The sequence below is a fragment of the Acartia tonsa genome, chromosome 15 (assembly GCF_053477335.1).
Source record: "Acartia tonsa isolate MP-2025a chromosome 15, ASM5347733v1, whole genome shotgun sequence".
In the NCBI taxonomy this organism is placed as follows: Eukaryota; Metazoa; Arthropoda; class Copepoda; order Calanoida; family Acartiidae; genus Acartia; species Acartia tonsa.
Genome location: NC_137274.1, coordinates 18931982 through 18952480, shown reverse-complemented (window position 1 = coordinate 18952480; position 20499 = coordinate 18931982). Strand labels below are relative to the sequence as shown.

The window sequence follows — 20499 nt, the reverse complement described above, 5'->3', positions numbered from 1 at the left end:
TTTATATCTCCATCCGCCAATTGGCTATTGGTTGATACAAAACAGGCCGATCCTTATTGGTTTAGAGCGATAGCTACTTGGGAGCGTCCGCCAGTGAGGACATTTAATTAGGAATTGGTAAAAGTTGCAATATCCCTTTTGAATCTAGGACGGGACCTAATTAATGGCCAGGTTTCCTATCCCTTATCCCTGGGTATTTCTTGCAAGGTTCCTTTAAAGTAGGACTTAGAGTTGTCATAGAAATAAGTATACCTCATGCTTATAAACATATCCTTTCATGCATATGGAATAGCCTTATTTAGCATTCATGTAGTACCCTTTAAAACAACTATATAAGTAATTAAGGTTCAACTAAACTTTGTCTTTTACAAAACACTTAATTACTTATTTAATTACTTTCTACTGTCCCCTCACTTTGAATAATTATTTCCAATGGAGGGGGTGGTTATGTGTTGTAAAAGTACTGTAAAGGATAACACCTCTAATATACCAATGAAGCTGAATACAAATAGAAATAAACATTAATAATGACGAAAGCTTGTTAATTTTCAATAAATAATAAAAAAAAACTTCTTATTGGAAAAAGAATTAAGGACGATCAAGCATTGATAAATATTCAAAGGAATATTGGATTATAAATTATTTCTTGTAATATTTATTTTGAATAGTAATTGGACATTTTTTGTAATCATTCAAAATTTAATAATATATAATTTTTAATATTTATTTAGTATTTAAGCATAAAATAATTTTGTAATTTTTACTTTATTTCAACATGTATTTTTAAAAATATTAAACTCTAAAAAGATTTTTTTTGGGTAATTTGTATAATAAAATAGAAAAAAAGATATTTCTAGGAATGGTTTCATAATAATTAAATTGCATTGATTATTTTGTTAAGATTTATGGTTATTTATGGCTTCAGTAATTAAACAGCCAGAAAAAAATTAACATCAATGCATAAAATATCTTTGTCAAATCTTTCTCTTTTTTTTTAGGTTTATCAGATTTGCAGCGGCAACGACAACGGCTACACATTTAAAGATCCAGCTCTACATTATATAGCAATCGTGGAAAGATTGGAAAGTTAAATCCTGTGGTGGATTATTTAAAAAATTAGGGTCGCTGCTCGCTGGTGAGGCAAATTTTTTTTTTTTAATTCTCCAAAATTACATAAAATATCTACAAAAATTAAACAAAATCTTATGTCAATAACCCTTTTATAATTTTATTTAATTTTTGTTGATTTTGGAGGATTTTTCACAAAAATAATTTTGCCTCACCAGCAACCCTAATTTTTTTATGAATCCAACTCTGCTATATCATCTATAATGTAAAGTATTACAATTTCTGTCTGAAACTTAAGATCTTGGTAACTTCTCAACAGATTTGGCTCTACTGTTCAAAGAAATAGCTAGTGTTCCTTCGGTGTTTTAGGCTATTTACTTACCCCTCCCCCAGCTATATTCCTGACATATTCCAATTAGATTTAATGAAAAATATACAATTATTATTGATATAATTCTAAGTAATTTTGTAAACTGAATAAAAAAATCTAATTCAAAATAAACATAACTTAATTCTTGTATATTATACAAATGTGTTTTAAATTACCAGCAACTTCTTATAAAAAGTTTTCTTTTCTAGTTTTCGGCAAATAAATAACAATACTATAGAACTAAATTTAATAATTTGTGAAATTTTTATCACAGAAGAACTTAACCTTTAACGTCATTAATTTTACACTGAATCTCTGAATATAGAATTTTTCTATTAGCTATATTTCAGGAAAGGGGGAGTTGAAGTCATTTGCCTCCCCCCTTTCTAACATGTCTAAATTAATGTAAAAAGCTAAACTTTAAAGTCGAACCAACCCTTATTATAGAAAATCATCACTCTAAAAAATAAGTCAAAATTAGCCAAAATTCGTATATGTCAACTTTGCCGCCTTTTTAGGGCCGTACGACAATAAAACTGTGTTAATGACAGTCAAATTGCTGTGTTTATGAAAGTTAAATCACTGTGATTATGTAAGTAGGTTGGCTGTAGTTTTGCTAGTCGTAGATCCGCCATGTAACTACTTAAATTTAAATTAAGAGGAGGGGTTGGGGACATTTGGCTGTTTATTACGCTAGTCCCCAAAGTTGTATAATAACGTTTTCTTATTCGTTGACTTAACAACTTTGGTGACTTTTATTGAATTTTAAATGGTTAGTTCTTTAAGTTGAGTGTCCTAATGGTTCAACCACTGTTTGTAAATTACACAAGTGATATTTTTGTATATCATCATTGAGGATTTACATTAATCTATCAATAATTAAAATAAATAATTATCCTCCCTCCCATTAACAATTAGTGGTTGAAATCTTTCGATACTCAACTTTTTTAACAATTAGTGTAATAAATAGCCCAATATAACCTTTACTACCCTAACATTACACAAACAGACAAATGTGGATCATGTACATCAAATTATCGGCCATTGTCTTATCCCTTTAGATCCCTGGACGAAACAATTATTATTTTTTTGTGGGAAAAAAATAAATTTTTCAAAAAATATCCCAGCTTATCTTTTTTATGATTTGTATTTTTTAAAACAGAGATAATATAAAGGAATTGATTCATAGTTTTGAAGTACCATTTGTCTTTTGAAAATGATAGATGAAAAGATAACCAAAAATAACTTCTATATTTATCAAAATACATAGCTTCTCTCTTTGCTACAGTCGTAGAGCTGTTAGACTTTATATAGTAGTAAAACATAATTTTCCCAGGAAGGAAGGGGACAATGGGCTGTTTATTAGTCCCCGAAGTGGTATAATAATGTTTTCTTATTCGTTGGCTATAGATTATATAGCCTGTAGATGCTAGGGGCATGGCCGCTAGTTGTATATAAAAGTAACAGGATGTCTGTCTGTTTCGTGTGTGATTGCATGCTAGGCTGATATGGTGCTCCTTTACAGTAAAGCTTCTCATAGGTCTTGGGAAGGTTTACATCTATTTAGAGGGAGGGTTCCTTTGAGGTATCTCTGATAGAAAAAAAAAACAATTCCTTAAGAATATATATGTAATTGAAATTTTACTACATAACATGGTTCAAAACTTTTCAATTGTTGATTTTATTCTATAGAAGGGATAATTTTGTGTATCATAATCAATCAATCTATCCATAAATTCCTTTAAGATTATCAAACTCCACTCTATATATGCTAGAAAATTATTTTATTACTACCGGCTTCGCCCCTAGCCTCTAGGGGCTTTGCCCCAAGAGGTTTGATCAAACCAATTATTCGTGACCCCACCATTTTTTTTTTTTTTTTTTTTTGGGGGGGGGGGGGGGGTTTAGGGTGTTCCACCCCGCAAGAAAATAGTTATAAACCTTCCCAGGTCTTATGAGAAGCTACCCTGTAAAGGAGAACTCGATCGGTTCAGCGGTTAGCGAGATCCTTCGCTACAAACAGACAAACAAAAAAACATACAGAGAGAGATCGTTCTACTTTGTATTATAGAGTAGCTACTGCGCCCCTATCTTTAAGGGGCTATATATTCGAAGGGATGTGGAAGGTCAGATAAATAGCTTAAAACCATATCCAGGCTTTTTTGTACTAATAAAATAGCCTAAAACCATCCCAGGACCTGCAAGAAGCTTTGCTGTAAAGGTGGGCCATATTGGTTCAGAACTTAGCGAGATTCTACGCTACAGACAAAAAAAGCTTACTATTTTATATGATAGGGTAACTCGAGAAGTGCTGTTTGAATTTATTTATAACAAAAATGTTTCTTTCTCTCATAAAATAATAAACTATACATTATAAATAGAATTTAAAACGATTATTCTAAACAAGTAATTGTATACATATTGGTTGATGGTAATTTTATTTATACTTTAAGAAGTAATTTTACTTTTTTTAAAATTTCACGAAACCTAGCGGATTTATTTTTAACTATAATTAAAATTTCGAAAATGCTTTGAGTGTTGTATGTAGAAATTCAGCGAAACGAGTAAGCATAAATGGGGAAAAATCCACAAAAAATAACTTTTTATTAAAGTAACAGGATGTCTATTTGTTTGTACCAAAGGATCTCGCTAACCGCTGAACAGATAGGGCTCTCATTAACAGGGTAGCTTCTCATAGGTCCCGGTAAGGTTTATAACTATTTTGGGGGTGGGTACCACCACCCTCCCAAGAGAAATAAAAAATCAAAAAAAAATTTACGTATAGAAACTTGAACGCAATGAAGATAGATTATAACGTATTATTTTAAAAAAAACATTTAAAGTGCCACTAGAGGCTTCTAGGGGGCGTAGTCCTTACATAAACAACAGGATGTTTATCTGTATATCTGTGTGAAGCTAATGATCTCGCTAACTGCTTATCCGATATTGTTCTTCTTTACAGTAAAGCTTCTTATATTGGCAATTGCATTGAACATCCCCCATTGGCTATTTTTGGGGGCCGTGTAGGGGGTGAACAAAATTTAAAATCGATTTTGACATAAATTAATTAAAATCTTATAAAAAGAAATGATAATCAAATTCTAGTGTGTAATTAAGTAACAGGATAAAAAATGAACCAAGATGTTTATCTGTCTGTTTGTAGCGAAGGATCTAGCTGACCACTGAGCTGATTTGGTTCTTTACTGTGAAGCTTATCATAGGTCCAGGGAAGGTTTATCACTATTTTTGGGGGAGATTACCACCATCCTTCCAATAGAAATTGAAAAAATAATAAAACAATCTTTATTATTATTATTAAAAATTTATTTAAAAATTATACAACAAAAACAATCATATCCATAAGTAGCTAAACAATCAGAGATGTAAAGGGATAAGACAATGGCCAATATATTGATGTACATCTCCAATGATAATACACAAAATTCTGTAAATTACAATTAGTGGTTGAAACATTTTGACAATCAACTTAGTGAAACAACCAATCAAAATTCATTAAAAACCCCAAAAGTTGTTAGGCCAACGAATAAGAAAACATTATTAAAAAACTATGGGCACTAGTGTAATAAACAGCCCAAAGCCCCCTCCCTCATTGAATGGTTAGTTGAAATCTAGTAGTGTCCATACATTTTAACCAATAATTATAATCTTGTTTTTCCTCATTGGAGTTGTAAATGAATTTATTATACATTGTGTCTTATCTAGGGTTGTGCCGGATATCCGGTTTGGCTGGATATTTATTATAATTTCCGGCCGGATACTGGATATTGAAACCATCCAAATATCCGGCTAATTTTTAACGCCGGATATCAGGATCCGGACGGGTACCCGGCTGATTTTTAATGTTAGCAATCCGGTTATCCTGCCGGATTTCCGGTAATTTGCCAGATATCCGTTCAGATACCCGATATCCGGCAGTAGAAATCAACCAGATATCCGGTATCCGACCCTAGTCTTATCCCTGAAGTCTCTGAGGTAATGTTATAGCTTCGCTACTCATGCAAATATTTGGGTTTTTTTCCAGTATGGTTTCAAAACCGATTAATATCCGCTGGATTAGGAACTGGTTCTCAGCCATACTGAAAAATCCTTTATAGCATCATATTACAGCAAATTTTCCACAAATATAAAAAAAAATTAATATGAAGGCCCTGGCTAACAAAATCATATGCGGAAAGCTGACCATAATACGATGCTATAATAAAAAACTATTATGAGTTTCAGGTTGGTAGGACTCTTCTTTCAGTCAGTAGAAGCACAATACCTAGACATTAATAGGTGCTTTTCCTCATAGTGCCTTGTGAGCAGAGAACTCCCCCCACCCTCTCTCTTTTTAAAGTAAATATATAAAAATGGACCATGTACCCTATATAATCTAACCTAAATACATAAACATGAAAACACTTTTCTCCCCCCCCCCCCACCCCTCACCTCGCAAATTTTTTTTTGGGGGGGGAGGAGGTTACTGGGCTACATAGGCACTTTGCGGAAAATTCATAAGCAACAAATTAGGGTTGGGCCAGATCTGGCAATGTTCAATATCCGGCCGGATACCGGATATTTAAACTATCCGGTTTCAGGATATCCAGCTGTTTTATAATGCCGGATATCTGGTTATCCGGCCGGATATCCGGTAATTTGCCGGATATAGAACGTTTACCAGATATCTGGACAGTACTGGATATCCGGCATTATAAATCAGCTGGATATCCGGTATCCGGCCAAAAAAGTATCCGGTCCAACCCTACATCAACTTTGAATGACAAACTGATGACGGAGAAAGCCCCTTAAAAAAAATGAGTGATGAGGAGAGGAGGAGTGGGAAAGAAAACCCCTAAAAAAGATATGGATAATCCCTCGTTTTAATGACGTCACATGCTGATTTCTTGAGGGACTTTCTTCGTCTTTGACAAACTTCAAGAAAAGTTAAGCTGACAAAATCAGACAAAAGGACAAACGAACATTAGTACTAATCACTAACCAAAGAATTTTATTTTTATGCATTTTAGGAAGACAAAGCAAGAAGTGTTTTCTTTCCCACTCCTCTCCTTATCCCTCATTTTTATGACATCATTAAAGAATTTTCTTCATCTTCCATTTTAGGACTTGAATATGTAAATGCCTTGTTATGAATATGTAATTTAATGACTAATTGTCATAGGAACTACCACTTTATATGTAGGATATGATTTTCATTTTTAAAAAAACATTTTTAAATGGACACACTGTTGTTACTTGTATGAGGGGGAGGGGGGTAAGTCGATCCTCCCATATTCAATTTAATTTTTTTTGGAGGGGGGTCATTTATCTTGGAAGGGTGGTGATACCTTCCCCCCAAGAGGAACAATGAGAAGCTACATTGTAAATGAGAACCATATCGGTTCAGCGGTAGGCAAGATTTGTTGGTAAAAATAGATTTACAGATATCCTGTTACTGTATATAGCTTTGCCCCAAGAAGTAATTTAAGAGATGCAACCACTAAAACCTTTTTTTAAATAGGGGGGGGGGATTTTTTTTGTTTTTGGGGGGTTGTGGGTGTCCCACACCCTAAAAAAATAGCCTAAAACAACCACAGGACCAGTAGGTATATTCCCTGAAGAGTAGAATCCAATGGGTTCAGTAGTTACCAAGACGGACAGACAGACAGAAGGACAGACGAATGGACAGACATCGTTCTACTTTGTATTATAGAAAGTGTGTTTTAGAGTATCGCATCCCATTACACGGATTGATGATTTCTTTTCTTTTAATGACCACTGACTTTATAACATTCTTTGTCCGACCGTTTTGCCATTCATGATTATTGTGTTTTACTGCTTAAAGGTTTTGTCATCCTTTGTTTTAGTAGCAAAGCTACTCTATAATTCACTTTGTCTGTCAGTCTGCCTGTCATGTCAGAGTAAATGTATTTCTCAGGCGCTATTGAAGATAGACAGCTGAAATTTTTGGTGAAGATTCCCTGTACCAATGAGCATTTAGTATCGTCTGTCAGTCAGGCTTCAAAGTACATGTTTCTAGTAGGGTTGGGCCGGATATCCGGCATTATAAATCAGCCGGATATCTAAAAATGTGCTGGATATTGGGCAATTTTCATCATCCAGCCGGATACTGGATATCCGGCATTAGAAATAAGCCGGATATCTGAAAATTTGATGGGCATCAGACAATTTTCAATATCTGGCTGGATATCCAGCATTAAAAATCAGCCAGATATCCTGTATCCAGCCAAACCGGATATCCGGCCCAACCCTAGTCTCTTGTTACCTATTTCTACAGTTTTCCACATCTTTGAGATAATAAACAAAATACTCTCCGCAGTTTACACATTTTATAACATCTAGATTTGATATTCAATACATTGGGTACTGGGGTACTTTTATTCAATACAAGCAGCTACGCCCCTAGAGGTATCTAGTGACACTTTAAATGATTTTTAAAAAATAATATGTAACATTTATATCTTGCGTTCAAGTCTTCATGTAAAAATAAATTTTGATTTTTTATGATTTCTCTTGGGAGGGTGGTGGACGTGGTACCCTCCCCCAAAATAGTTATAAACCTTCCTGGGACCTAGGAGAACCCGAATGGTTCAGCGATTAGCGAGATCCTTCGGTACAAACACTGGCACCTAAACTTTAATTTCAAGGAGGGAGATATTTTTGCACTATAAATAACACAGGTACCCAAAGTTTTGAGCCAACAAATATGAAAAATCATTGGGTATTAGTGTAATTTACCGTCCAATAACCCCTCCCATCTCTGCAATTTTCATCTATAGACGTCCAACAATTTTAAAAAAAGGTTACTCTTTTTAAAAATTTAAACTTCTCATTTACCCCGTCAAAAAAAACTTGGTTGTCCTTCCATCATCAAGCTGATTGAAGTTAAAAATTAAAAAGTTTTTTTATCGCTTCGTATTATAGACAGTTTTCCGCAAATATCAAATTGAAAAATTATAGGAGAACTGGTTATAATCCAGCGGATATCAATAGGTTTTGAAGCCAAATTGAATATTCCTGAATGATCACATTCTACATCTTTTTTGTTAAAGCAAATTGTCATCTCAGTTTCAACAAGTAAATCTGAAAATAATAAAACATGGTTTTAGGCTATTTTTCTATAGTTTCTGTCTTCCTGGGATTATCCAGGTTCAGGTACACCATAATAACCTTGTTATCCAAAGAGGTTATCAGTAACATATAACAAAAACCAGGGATTTTAAGGGATAAGACAATGGACAATAATGTGATATAATTTTCCAAAATGGTAGCCTAATCTAAAAAATTATTTTACTTTTTACATGTAACTGACCTATAACTGACATTTGGCTTCCTAGCCATTTAACCTAACACAATTGTTTTAAAAAATCAATAGCAGGATAAATTAAATTAAAACTTTACCCTGGGGATGAGATGAATTTGCCCAAGCAGGAACATTGGTGCCACAATGGTTGTAGCCAGGAGCATATTCTGATACAGACATGTTCCATAATTTTGGATAATGGTGCAGTATGAGCATTATATTTTGAATGATGGTGCAGTATGAGCATTATATTTTGAATAATGATGCAGTATGAGCATTATATTTTGAATAATGATGCAGTATGAGCATTATATTTTGAATAATGGTGCAGTATGAGCATTATATTTTCCATAATTAGAAAACATTTGTGATTATCGCTTAACACAATACACCTGTTATCAGTAAGGTGATAAGTTCAAATCTAAACAACGCAACACAACTAAAGATGTTTAAAATAGTTCCTACTGCTGCTAGGTTAGGTACATGACATAAGTAGATGGAGTAGGGGCAATTTCATGGCGCAAAACAGTCACAACTTGATACAATCAAATGGTTTGTTGTCTGAAGGGCATTAAACCATATTATCATGCATATGAATATACAAGATTAATATTATTGCTTGGCCAACCCCACTTTACATATCTGTATGTCTGTAACGATTTTTTACTCTTATAATTGTATTTGAAAATGATAATTTTTACAAAGGTTTTGTGATTTAAAATTTTTTTCATTGGATAAAACAATGGTGTGCACATGGTTTTACCAAAGAGGTGTGCGAAGCGCATCTGAAAATTTGACACTCCCCTTAATCAAAAATGGAGGATAGGTACAGAGGGTGCATTTTCTTTACTTGACATCACTCCATCTAGGGGGTGTAGACCCTTGTCAAAGGTTATTAGGATGGATGGAGGGTGGTTGAATCTCCCATAATTTCTCCCGAGATATAGATACACCTCCCTAAACCCCCCTTCTCCACACCTCTGGAATGGAACATTTCCTGGAATTTTGATGCCAGCAGGTGGCAGCAGTCGGTACCAACCTTCACCCTAAACACAACAACAAGGAATCCATTATGAGTAGTGAAGAATAGGGACGTCCATCATTTTATTTTAGGGGCGTTATCTTATGTAATTTTTAAAATTATACAAAATATCCGTGTGTCTGTCTGAAATGTAATTTATTGGCTCCTACCTAAGATAGACAGTTGAAATTTTGGGTTCTGTTGGTTTTTATGACATTGCTTGTTCAGGGGCGTTACGTCATATTTTCACAGCAGCTTTTTTCCTATTTCTAGCCCCTGCGATGGGCCTTACCCTGAGGAGAAATCATTAAAATTTACCTAACTTTAAGAGGCGATATCACAAAACTGACAATACCCAAAATTTCTTGTCAACATTGAAACCTTTGTAATTGTTGAAAATATGCAGTTTCTGTGTAGTAAAAGTTGTTGCTAATATAGGTATTAATAATAATGAACCTGCCAATCAGGACTGATAAAACTGTTATCAATTTGATCACAATATGGACCATACTCATGCTCTGTACTCCTGGTGCTAAAAAAATATATGGTTCCAGTATGGCTTACAATCAGATTAGAACTGGAGTTCAGCTGTACTGAAAATCCATGTACTGCCAAGAAAACAAAACAAAAATTCTAGAATTAAAAACGGCTTTAAAGGCCAGGGCCTTTGTCCCCTTAGTACCAGTAAAACAAAAAGTGTTTTTTAATTTCTATTATAATGAATTGAAATTTGAAGGAAAAGAGAAGGGAATATAAAGGAAAGTGAAGGAAGGGTGAAGGGAAAGAGGAGGTAAAGTAAAGGGAAAGAGAAGGAAAAGAGAAGGGTAAGTAAAGGGAAAGTAATGGAAAGTGAAGGTAAAGCAAAGAGAAATTGAAGGGAAAGTGAAGGAAAGTGAAGGAAAGTGAAGGAAAGTGAAGGAAAGTGAGGGAATAGTGAAGGGAAAGAGGAGTTAAAGAGAAGGAAAAGTAAAGGAAATGTGAAGAATACCATTTAAGAGGGCGTTGTCACAAAAAGAAATAAACCTGTAAATTTTTACCTGTCATCTAAAATCTTGTATTCTGAGCATGGTCCTTCTGGTACAATTCCAGATGTTGTTGTTGTACTCTCAACTAATTATAAAAACTAGGATGACAACATCAATACCTTGTAAGAGCGGGATTCTCCTTTGTGCATAGTAGTGAGTTGAGCCTGTTTACGGGCCAAGGCATTCACTCTACTCTTACTATGTATGTCCCACACCAGACATTTTTAATGTCTTTAGTCATGAAGCAGTGTAGGCTTGAGATTCAAACCTTTCACCTCCCCGGCGACAAGCAGATTTGCCATATGTTGTCAGGGAAAATGAAGGGAAAGTGAAGGAAAAGTGAAGAGAAGGTAGAGGGAACAAGAAGTGAAAGTGAAGGGAAAGTGATGAGAAATGAAGTTAAAATAGACGGAAAGTGAAGGGAAACTAAGGAAAATGAAGGAAAATGAAGGGAAATGAAGGAAGATGAAGGAAAAGAAAGGGAAATGAAGGGAAAATGGAGGAAAGTTAAGGGAAAATGAAGGATAATTGAAAGGAAAGTGAATGGAATGTGAGGGGAAAGCAAAGGGAAAGTGTAGGGAAAGTAAAGGGAAAGTGAAGGGCAAGAAAAAGTAAAAGAAAGGAAAAGTGAAGTGAAAGTGAAGGGAAAGCGATCGTAAATATTTTAGAGTAAGCTTTGCTTTTTATAAATCTGTTGATAATGTGAAGGGAAGGTAAAGGGAAGGTGACGGGAAAGTGACAGGAAAGTGAAAGGAAAGTGAAGGGAAAGTAAGTTTTTCTTTATAAATCTGTTGACCTGTTGATTCTGTAGGCAATTCAGTTGTCTGCTGGGTTGTTTGCGGATCATCTGATGTCATATCTAGATACAAAATCTTATGGGATATATAATACAATGGACAATAAAATTTTAATAAATCCCCCATAATGATAAATAAAGTTACCCTATACTCTGTAGATAAAATTAATGGACACTACCAGTTTAAAATTGAATAAAAGTACCCAAAGTTTTAGAGCCAACAGATAAGATAACTAAGTTATAAACCTTGAACACCATTATGATTTACAGTCCAATATCCCATCCTCCCTCCCTGGTTATGATTGAAAACTTTGGTTACTAGTAGAATTTCACCCCCCATATCTTAAAATTTTCTGACAATAAACTTTGCCCCCTTGAATCTAACAAAACGGGTTTTTCTTTTATAATTTTTCATTTTTATATCTGCGGAAAGCTGTCTATTATACAATGTCATAAATAACATTTATACCAGAAAGAAATGGGTTAAAAATTTACACATTAATTATCTGCAGTAGTGGCTAAAAAAGCAGTCTGACTGCAAGTTTAATCAATTAATTAATAATGAATATGAGAAATATGTTACCAGTAACTGAAGTTGATGCATCTAAAACTGTGTTGGTTCAACAGTAGGGGAAGTAGACATCACAAGGGAAAGTGAAAGAAAAGTGAGGGGAACGTGAAGAGAAAGTGAAGGGAAAGTGAAGGGAAAAGAAGGGGAAAAGGAAGAGAGAGTGAAGGGAAAGTAAAGAAAAGTTAAGAGAAAGTGAAGGAAAAGTGAAGGGAAAAGGAAGAGAAAGTTAAGGGAAAGTGAAGGAAAAGTGAAGGGAAAAGGAAGAGAAGGAGAAGAAAAAGTGAAGGGAAAGTGAAGGAAAAGTGAAGGAAAAGTAAAGGGAAAAGGAAGAGAGATTGAAGGGAAAGTGAAGGGAAAGTGAAGGAAAAGTAATCTTTTTAAAATTTTACCAGTAGCTGAAGTGGAAGCATCTGAAGAGTGTGTTGGTTCAACAGTAGGAGAAGTAGGTCTCACTATAAATATACATTGTATTAGGAGAAAACAAGGATGACAACATCCATAAAAGCCAAGCTTTGGAACCATAGGACAAACGAACATTAACACCTGTTATATACTAAATCTTCTTTAGTTGAAATACCATTAATTCCTCCCCCTCCCCAAATCTTTTATAAGTACAATATAACCCCCCCCCCTCTCAACTTCTATATTTTCCATAAATTCTCCCCCCCCCCAAAAAAAAAAAAATCTTCTATAGTTAAATTACCAGAAGTAGAAGTATTGTCTCCATTAAAGCATCCCAACCTTCCAGATTCACAGAAAGAACATTCTCGCACCTCCTCACAACTATATAATATAAAGAATTGGGTCAGGTTTTGGTGTAGATACCTTACCATAGAATATGGTTAGAGAACCTTATAATTGTGCAATGTTTTGGTCTATAAACTTGACTATACAATATAAAAAATGATTAAAGTATCTCATAATTGGGCATGTTTTTGGTACAGAAACCTGACCATAACATAAAATATGATAAAAGAACCTTAGCATTTGGTCAGGTTTTGGTACAGAAACCTGACCATAATATAAAATATGATTAATTTGGTCAGGTTTTTCAGTTCAAGTACAGAAACCTGACCATATAAAATGTGTGTAGAGACCTCAGAATTTGGTCATGTTTTGGTGTAGAAACCTGACCACAAAATTCAAAATATTATTTGTGAATCTCAGAATTGGATCAGGTTTTGGTAAAGAAACCTGACAATATTATATAAAATATGATTAGAGGACCTCAAAATTAAGATCTAAAGATTGCTGTCTTTTAAGATACTGTGCTAAAAAGAATCTTTAAAAATCTTACCTCCTGAAGAGATAACAAGCATTTTGGATGACAGCAGATTGATTATACCATGTGTAAGCTGAGCATTCAGGTAGATCTACACAGGATTCCATACAGTCTGTAGCAGTAGCAGAATCCTATAATTTTTTCTCATATATGTACATACATTCGAAACCGATTAATTAAAAATATCTGCGAAAAGCTGTTTATAATACAATGTGAGAACTAATATTAAATTACATTATTACTTTTCCTTTAATTAATCTTTACCACACATTCAAAATACAAAGAGCTTGGGTAAATGCTAAAGTACCATCACAGAGCATGTACCTACCTGCAGGCTGCAGGTTCCTACCTACCAAACAAGGTACTTAGCTAAAATACCATCAACTCCTGTAGAATAAGTACCTACCTCCAAAATACTCCCTTAGAACAAGTACCTACTTACCTAGCTAAAATATCATCAACTCCCATAGAACAAATACCTACCTCCCAAACTAAAACATCATCAACTATCATAGGACAAGTACCTACCTACCAAACTAAAATATAATGAACTCCCAAAAAACAAGTACCAACCTCCCTAACTTAAATATCATCAACTCCCATAACAGAAGTACCTACCTACTAATCTAAAATATCATCAACTATCATAGAACAAGTACCTACCTCCCAAGCTAAAATATCATCAACTCCCATAGAGCAGCCACCATCTATCCTCTGGAGTTTGCTTCCACTAATACAATTCTCACAAACATGAAGGTTCCTCAACTAAACATATTGATATCAGTATTTGGATTTGGATCTCAATCAGACAAATTGGGTATTATGGGTTTCTTGACATTGCCCTTTAAAGGTCATTTCGTTGTAGTTTTACAGTAGCGTTTGATAGGGTATTTTAGGTTACGTAAATGTTAATGATTACCCTACAGGGTTAGGCAATTGGCCCAGCAGGGTTAGAGCCCTCCCACAGGGGCGAGTAATAGGAGAAATGCTATTGTGAAAATCGGACCAAACCGCCCTTTAAGGGGCAGAGTCATGAAACTGACAATACCTGACATATATTCTATTGTACAATTAAATATGAAATATTATATGAACTGTTATTGTATGAAATATGATTTATATAAACTGTAATTATATGAAATATACCTTATATAAACAGTAGTTAAACAAAATATAACTTATATGAACTGTAATTATGAAAAAAGGTATAAAGTTCCTTATTGAAGAGAACACAGAGCAGTTGTTGTCCTTCTTGCCACGTATACCCTAACAATCAACATATTTGATAATATCATTTTGGATTTTATTAATAATACACACTGTATATTATACTGTGGCATTAGTAAATTTCCACCAACAGACCAAGTTTTGACCAAGAAATAATGAACAAAAGCTTGCTTTCAATAGTTAGGGCCTTGGCCAATGAATTGATGAAGCTCTTAACTATGTGACTTTAACAGTTTGGGATGAATGAAATTATGTATTGTTTACTATTAGTTTTCATAGTTTAACCTTTAACTTTGGTGTCATAAATTTCTATGAATATAAGATTTTTTTTAATCGGACAAAATAATTGTACAATCGTACTATCGTACTAAAACTATATAATGAGTAATAAAAAATATTCAAAGACTGTAATCCTGGTAATAGTTATTTCTTGTATTGTGTTATAAACAGCTTTCCATGGATATAAAAAGTAAAATCATAAGATTAAAACAAGTTTTTTTTATCCCCAAGATCCCAAAGGCCTTGTGATTGTACATTTTTATATTCGTAAAAAAAACTGGATATAGTTCGATGATTGAACTAAAATTTTTTAGTATGGCTGAGAACCATTCTAATCCAATTAATTGGATCAAAACAATATAGGAATAGTTATTTCTCGCATCCTATTATAAACAGCTTTCCACGGATATAGAATGTACAATTATAAGCACTTGGGGCTAAAAAAACTTTAATTTTATAATGATACATTTTTATATTCGTAGAAAGCTTGATATAATACGATACTAGATATAATTTTTTGGAATAGCTGAGAACTAGATATTAATTGGTTTTAAAGCGATATAGGAAAAATGTTTTCTGCGCATGAGAGCTCCTTGTTACACTTATAAGACTTTTTATTCGGACAAAAAATTGTACAATCATACTTTCGTACAAAAAACTATAGTACGATTAATCCTGCAAAATATGTTTCCTGCACATGAGAGCTCCTTGTTACACTTATAAGACTTTTTATTCGGACAAAATATTGTACAATTGTACTTCCGTACAAAAACTATAGTACGAGTAATCCTGGGAAATATGTTTCCTGCACAAGAGAGCTCATTGTTACACTTATAAAACTTTTTATTCGGACAAAAAATTGTACAATCGTACTTTCATACAAAAACTATAGTGCGAGTAATCCTGGGAAATATGTTTCCTGCACATGAGAGCTCCTTGTTACACTTATAAGACTTTTTATTTAGACAAAAAATTGTACAATCGTACTTTCGTACAAAAACTATAGTACGAGTAATCCTGGGAAATATGTTTCCTGCACATGAGAGCTCCTTGTTACACTTGGACACACAGAGGTCAACACTTCCAACTCCGGTGATAACCATACTCACATCCTCATTAAACTCCCAGGAATATCCTACAAAGAGTTAGCTTCAGTCAAAAGCATTATTAAGTATAAGTGTTCTTAATATTGGCACAACGCATAGTAAAATTAAATGCATTTTTATTAACAATTAGACTTAATAATCGCTTTTGACTGAAGCTAACTCACGTTTTTTACGAAATGCAAGCACAAACTTATTCCCCTTTGGATTAGTTAATCATCATAATAGGATTGATTAAAATGATGATCATTGGATAGATTGAAATGATGATAAGTTGATAGATATAATTAGATAGATTAATACAGGGTCATACAAGAGAAATGCGTTTTTTTTTAAATTATGCATAGAAAAAAAGCAAATATTTAAAAAGGATTATTCCGACAAAATATGCCTTAAAACCGGTTTTACATAGGCAATATTTTTGAAGATTTTTGAATTTAAAGGATGTGTACATTTTAAAACTTCAAATTGCAAAGCATCTCTATAATCACGTCCTAAAAATGTCAGTATATCTTTAAACAGTATTCTGTATTTAAGATATTTTGCAACAAATTTACGTACAATTTTGTCAAAACTTATATATTTATAAATTGCATATTCAGTTCTGACACTTTACACCAGTTAATGACGTCTGTTCTACTGTTTCAGAGCTTTGCTTTTATGGATGTTGTCAACTTGTCATCCTTGTTTATCTATACACAGCTTAGTTATAAATATTTGTGATAATGTTTATGGACATACTTACATTTTAGAACATGAGTATAGAGTTGCTTTGCTTTTAATATTGTTCTTTGTTGTCCTAGGAATCAATATACCAAAAATCAGATCAAACGGATAATTAGATCACATAAAAATTTGTTGTTAAAATTTAGAAATTCAACAAGTTTAAAATGGACTTACGGACATTCTGGTAATGATTATAGAGTTGCTACGCTTTCTAAATCACAGCTAACTACTACAGGAATCATCATGCAAAGTTTGAAATCGATAGGACAATTCTAACATGCCTAAATTTATATCTATCTCGGACGGACGGACGTACGAACCGACCCTAATTTTAGAAAAGCTTCGCTTTTAAAAATGGTATAAATGTTTGGGTACTAGTAAAATATAAAGTCCAATGTCCCTCCCAGATTTATATTACCTTCTATTTGGATTGGACATCCATGAATCAAAATTTGAAATGAACTAAAAATGAGTAGAACCAGAAAAATGGACTTTCTCAACATTTTTATTATACTTCTAAATTAATTCTTTAAATCATTGGGGACTCCAAAACCTGGGGGACCTTCATTAAATCACGATTGAGGAAATTTTCTATTGGTGATTTTATAGCTAAATGTGGGGTAATTTTGTTTCCCATGAATGGGGATGTCGATTAATTTAACATTCATTGTCTTATCACTTAAGAACTTTACCCTGTAAAAAAAATGACGTCTCTATTTTGTGAACATAGCATGTAGATAAAATGTCATTTTTAGTTTTGACAAGGTGGAAATGTAGGGACATAAAGGGATAAGACAATGGCCAATAAATTGATGTATAATCCCAATGATGATACACATAATTACCTACCTTTACATTACAAGAAGTGGTTAAAACGTTTGGACACTAAACTTAAAGAAACAACAAAGTTATATAATTATTTATTCAACGAATAAGAAAACGTTATCATAAAACTTTGGGGACTAGTGTAATAAACAGCCCAATGTCACCTCCCTTCCTGGTTTTAATGTCCTTATATCATTGGGTCACAATGCAGAGAGAGAGGGAGGGGACAATGGGCTGTTTATTACACTAGTCCCCAAAGTCTTAATATAAAGTTTTCTTATTCGTTGGCTTCACAACTTTGGGGACTTCAGTGAATTTTGATTGGTTGGTTCATTAAGTTGAGTGTTCAAAAGTTTCAACAACTAATTTCAATCTACAGAAGGGGTAATTGTCTACGTCATCATTGGGAATGTACATTAATCTTTTGGTCATTGTCCTATCCCTATAGATCCCTGTGGATGTCGTCATCCTTCGTGAAGGGGAAGCTTCTCTATAATTAGGGTCGGTCCGTCAGTCCGTACGTCCGTAACGAAGAGCTCTTTTCGTTAATTTAGGCATGTTAAAATTGTCCTATCGATTTCAAACTTTGCATGATGATTCCTAAAGTATTTTATTACGGGTTAGAAAGCTTAGCAACTCTATAATCGTTACCAGAAAGTCCGTGCGTCCATTTAAAAATGTGGCTTTTTAACTTTTTTAACAAAAAAGTTTTATCTCTATAATCAAGTCTTAAAAATATAAGAACGCCCTTAACCAATATCCTGTATTAAAGCAGTTTTTCAACAGATCTACTTACAATTTTGTTTCGTACGACTTTAATACATTTACATTCTGATTATTTAGTTCAGACACTATACAAGTGTTAATGTTCATTTGTCCTACCGGTTCAGAGCTTAGCTTTTATGGATGTTGTCATCCTTGTTTAATATAATTACAAATAGGTCCTCACTTAAAGTGCTTAAATATAACTAAAACAAAACAAAAAACGCAAATTATTAATTTTAATTCTAATGAAGCAAGGACGACAACATCCATAAAAGCGAAGTTCTGAAACGGTAGGACAAACGAACATTAACACTTCTAGAGTGTCAGAACTGAATGCAGAATATAAATGTATAAATCTAACCGAAATGGTAAGTAAATTTGTTGCAAAACTGCTTAAATACAGGATATTGTCTAAGGACCTCATGACTTTTATGACTTTATTATAGAGATGCTTCGCATATAACACTATACTTTGAAAATCAGTATTCTAAAAATAAGATGAATAGGATAATTATAAGAATGACAACATCCATAAAAGCAAAGCACTGAAACAGTAGGACAAACGGACATTATCACTTTTAGAGTGTCAGAACTGAATAATCAAAATATAATTGTAATAGTGTCGAAGCAAAATTGTCAGTAAAATTGTTGAAAAACTGCTTAAATACAGGATATATTATATGGACATACATACATTTTTATGACTTCATTATAGAGATGCTTCGAATATAATATTATACTTTGATAGAATAGAAATCAGTATTTCAAAAATCAGATGAATAGGATAATTCTAACATATATTATATTGTTTTCAAAAAGGTTAAAATGTGTTAAATGGACGTACGGACTTTCTGGTAACGATAATGCTTTCTAAATCGTACCTAACTGTTGTAGGAATCATCATGCAAAGTCTGAAATCGATTGGACCAGTCTAACATGTCTAAATTAACTCAAAGAGCTAACCTTTACCGACGTACGTACGGACGGACTGACCCTAATCATAGAAAGGATAGCAAGGATTAATATATCCATTTGTAGGGTTTTTTTTTCTTATAAATTCTTACAAAATTATACTAAATATTGCATCGTATTAGATAAAATCGTCTGAGGTTTGATAAATGAAAATTATGATATTATTTCCAGTTTTGTTAACCCTGAGTGGTCGAAGGCCCGGGATAATAAAGCTTTATGAATATCATCAGTGGAAAATTATTTATATAGGTTCTAATTCAGCGGAAATATGCCCCTCGCTGCGGGGGGGGGGTTAATTGACCATATTGGTTCAGTGGTTAGTGAGATCCTTCGCTTCACACACACACACACACACAAACAGACATTCTGTTACTTTTATATGTATGGATGTTGTCATCATTGTTAAATGCCAAGCTTTTCTTTTTAGTAAGGGAGGAGATATTAGGCTGTTTATTACACTCGTCCCCAAAGTTTTATGATAACGTTTTCTAAAACTTTGGCAAAACAACTTTGGGGACTTTTATTGAATTTTGATTAGTTAGTTCATTAAGCCAAAAATTGAAGAAGTGGTAATTTTGTGTATCACCATTGGGGATGATTATAAATTTGTCGGCCATTGTCTTATCCCTTTAGATTCATGGCTTCTCTTTAATTAGGGTCTGTCCGTCCGTCCGTATATCAGTACATAACGGTTAGCTCATATCCTTTATTGAAACATGTTAAAATTGTCCTACAAATTTCTAACTTTGCATGCTAATTCCTGTTACAGAAAGGTATCAACTCTATAATTGTTACCAGAAATTTTTAAAATCGCTAATAGAAGAAAAGCTTCGCTTAAAACGTTATCTATAAAAGATAAAGCTTGCTTGTATTATAAAATACTTTTTTATAAGCCAAGCTTATCTATATTAAGGAGTGTCCGTCCGTACGTCCGTCCGTCCGAAACAGAAGTCCTAGGAATGTCCTTAAACATTATTCAAGCAGTTTTTCAACAAATTTGCTAACAATTTTGTTTCGACTTTTATACATTTATATTCTGATTTTTCAGTTCTGATACTCTAAAAGTGTTAATGTCCGTTTGCTTTACTGTTTCAAGGCTTCGCTTTTATGAATGTTGTCATCCTTGTTTATAAGCTAAGATTTTCTAT

The 20499-nt window shown here is 33.4% G+C and overlaps 1 protein-coding gene across 1 annotated transcript in view; it reads right to left on the bottom strand.

The window, feature by feature from the left end:
• The window catches only part of LOC145307202 (uncharacterized), a 360433-nt gene extending 343070 nt beyond the window's left edge, over positions 1-17363 (bottom strand). The window contains exons 1-13 of the mRNA XM_080149582.1: positions 17208-17363; positions 15996-16095; positions 14673-14722; positions 14118-14221; positions 13470-13585; positions 12876-12955; positions 12562-12624; positions 11602-11664; positions 10818-10890; positions 10237-10312; positions 9760-9805; positions 8858-8929; positions 8476-8539 (exon numbers count right to left, since the gene is read on the bottom strand). Coding sequence (XP_080005708.1) covers positions 8476-8539; positions 8858-8929; positions 9760-9805; positions 10237-10312; positions 10818-10890; positions 11602-11664; positions 12562-12624; positions 12876-12955; positions 13470-13585; positions 14118-14221; positions 14673-14722; positions 15996-16095; positions 17208-17292 — 992 coding nt within the window. The 5' untranslated portion in view covers positions 17293-17363. The remainder of the gene's footprint in view (positions 1-8475; positions 8540-8857; positions 8930-9759; positions 9806-10236; positions 10313-10817; positions 10891-11601; positions 11665-12561; positions 12625-12875; positions 12956-13469; positions 13586-14117; positions 14222-14672; positions 14723-15995; positions 16096-17207) is intronic.
• Between the last annotated feature and the right edge of the window lie 3136 nt (positions 17364-20499).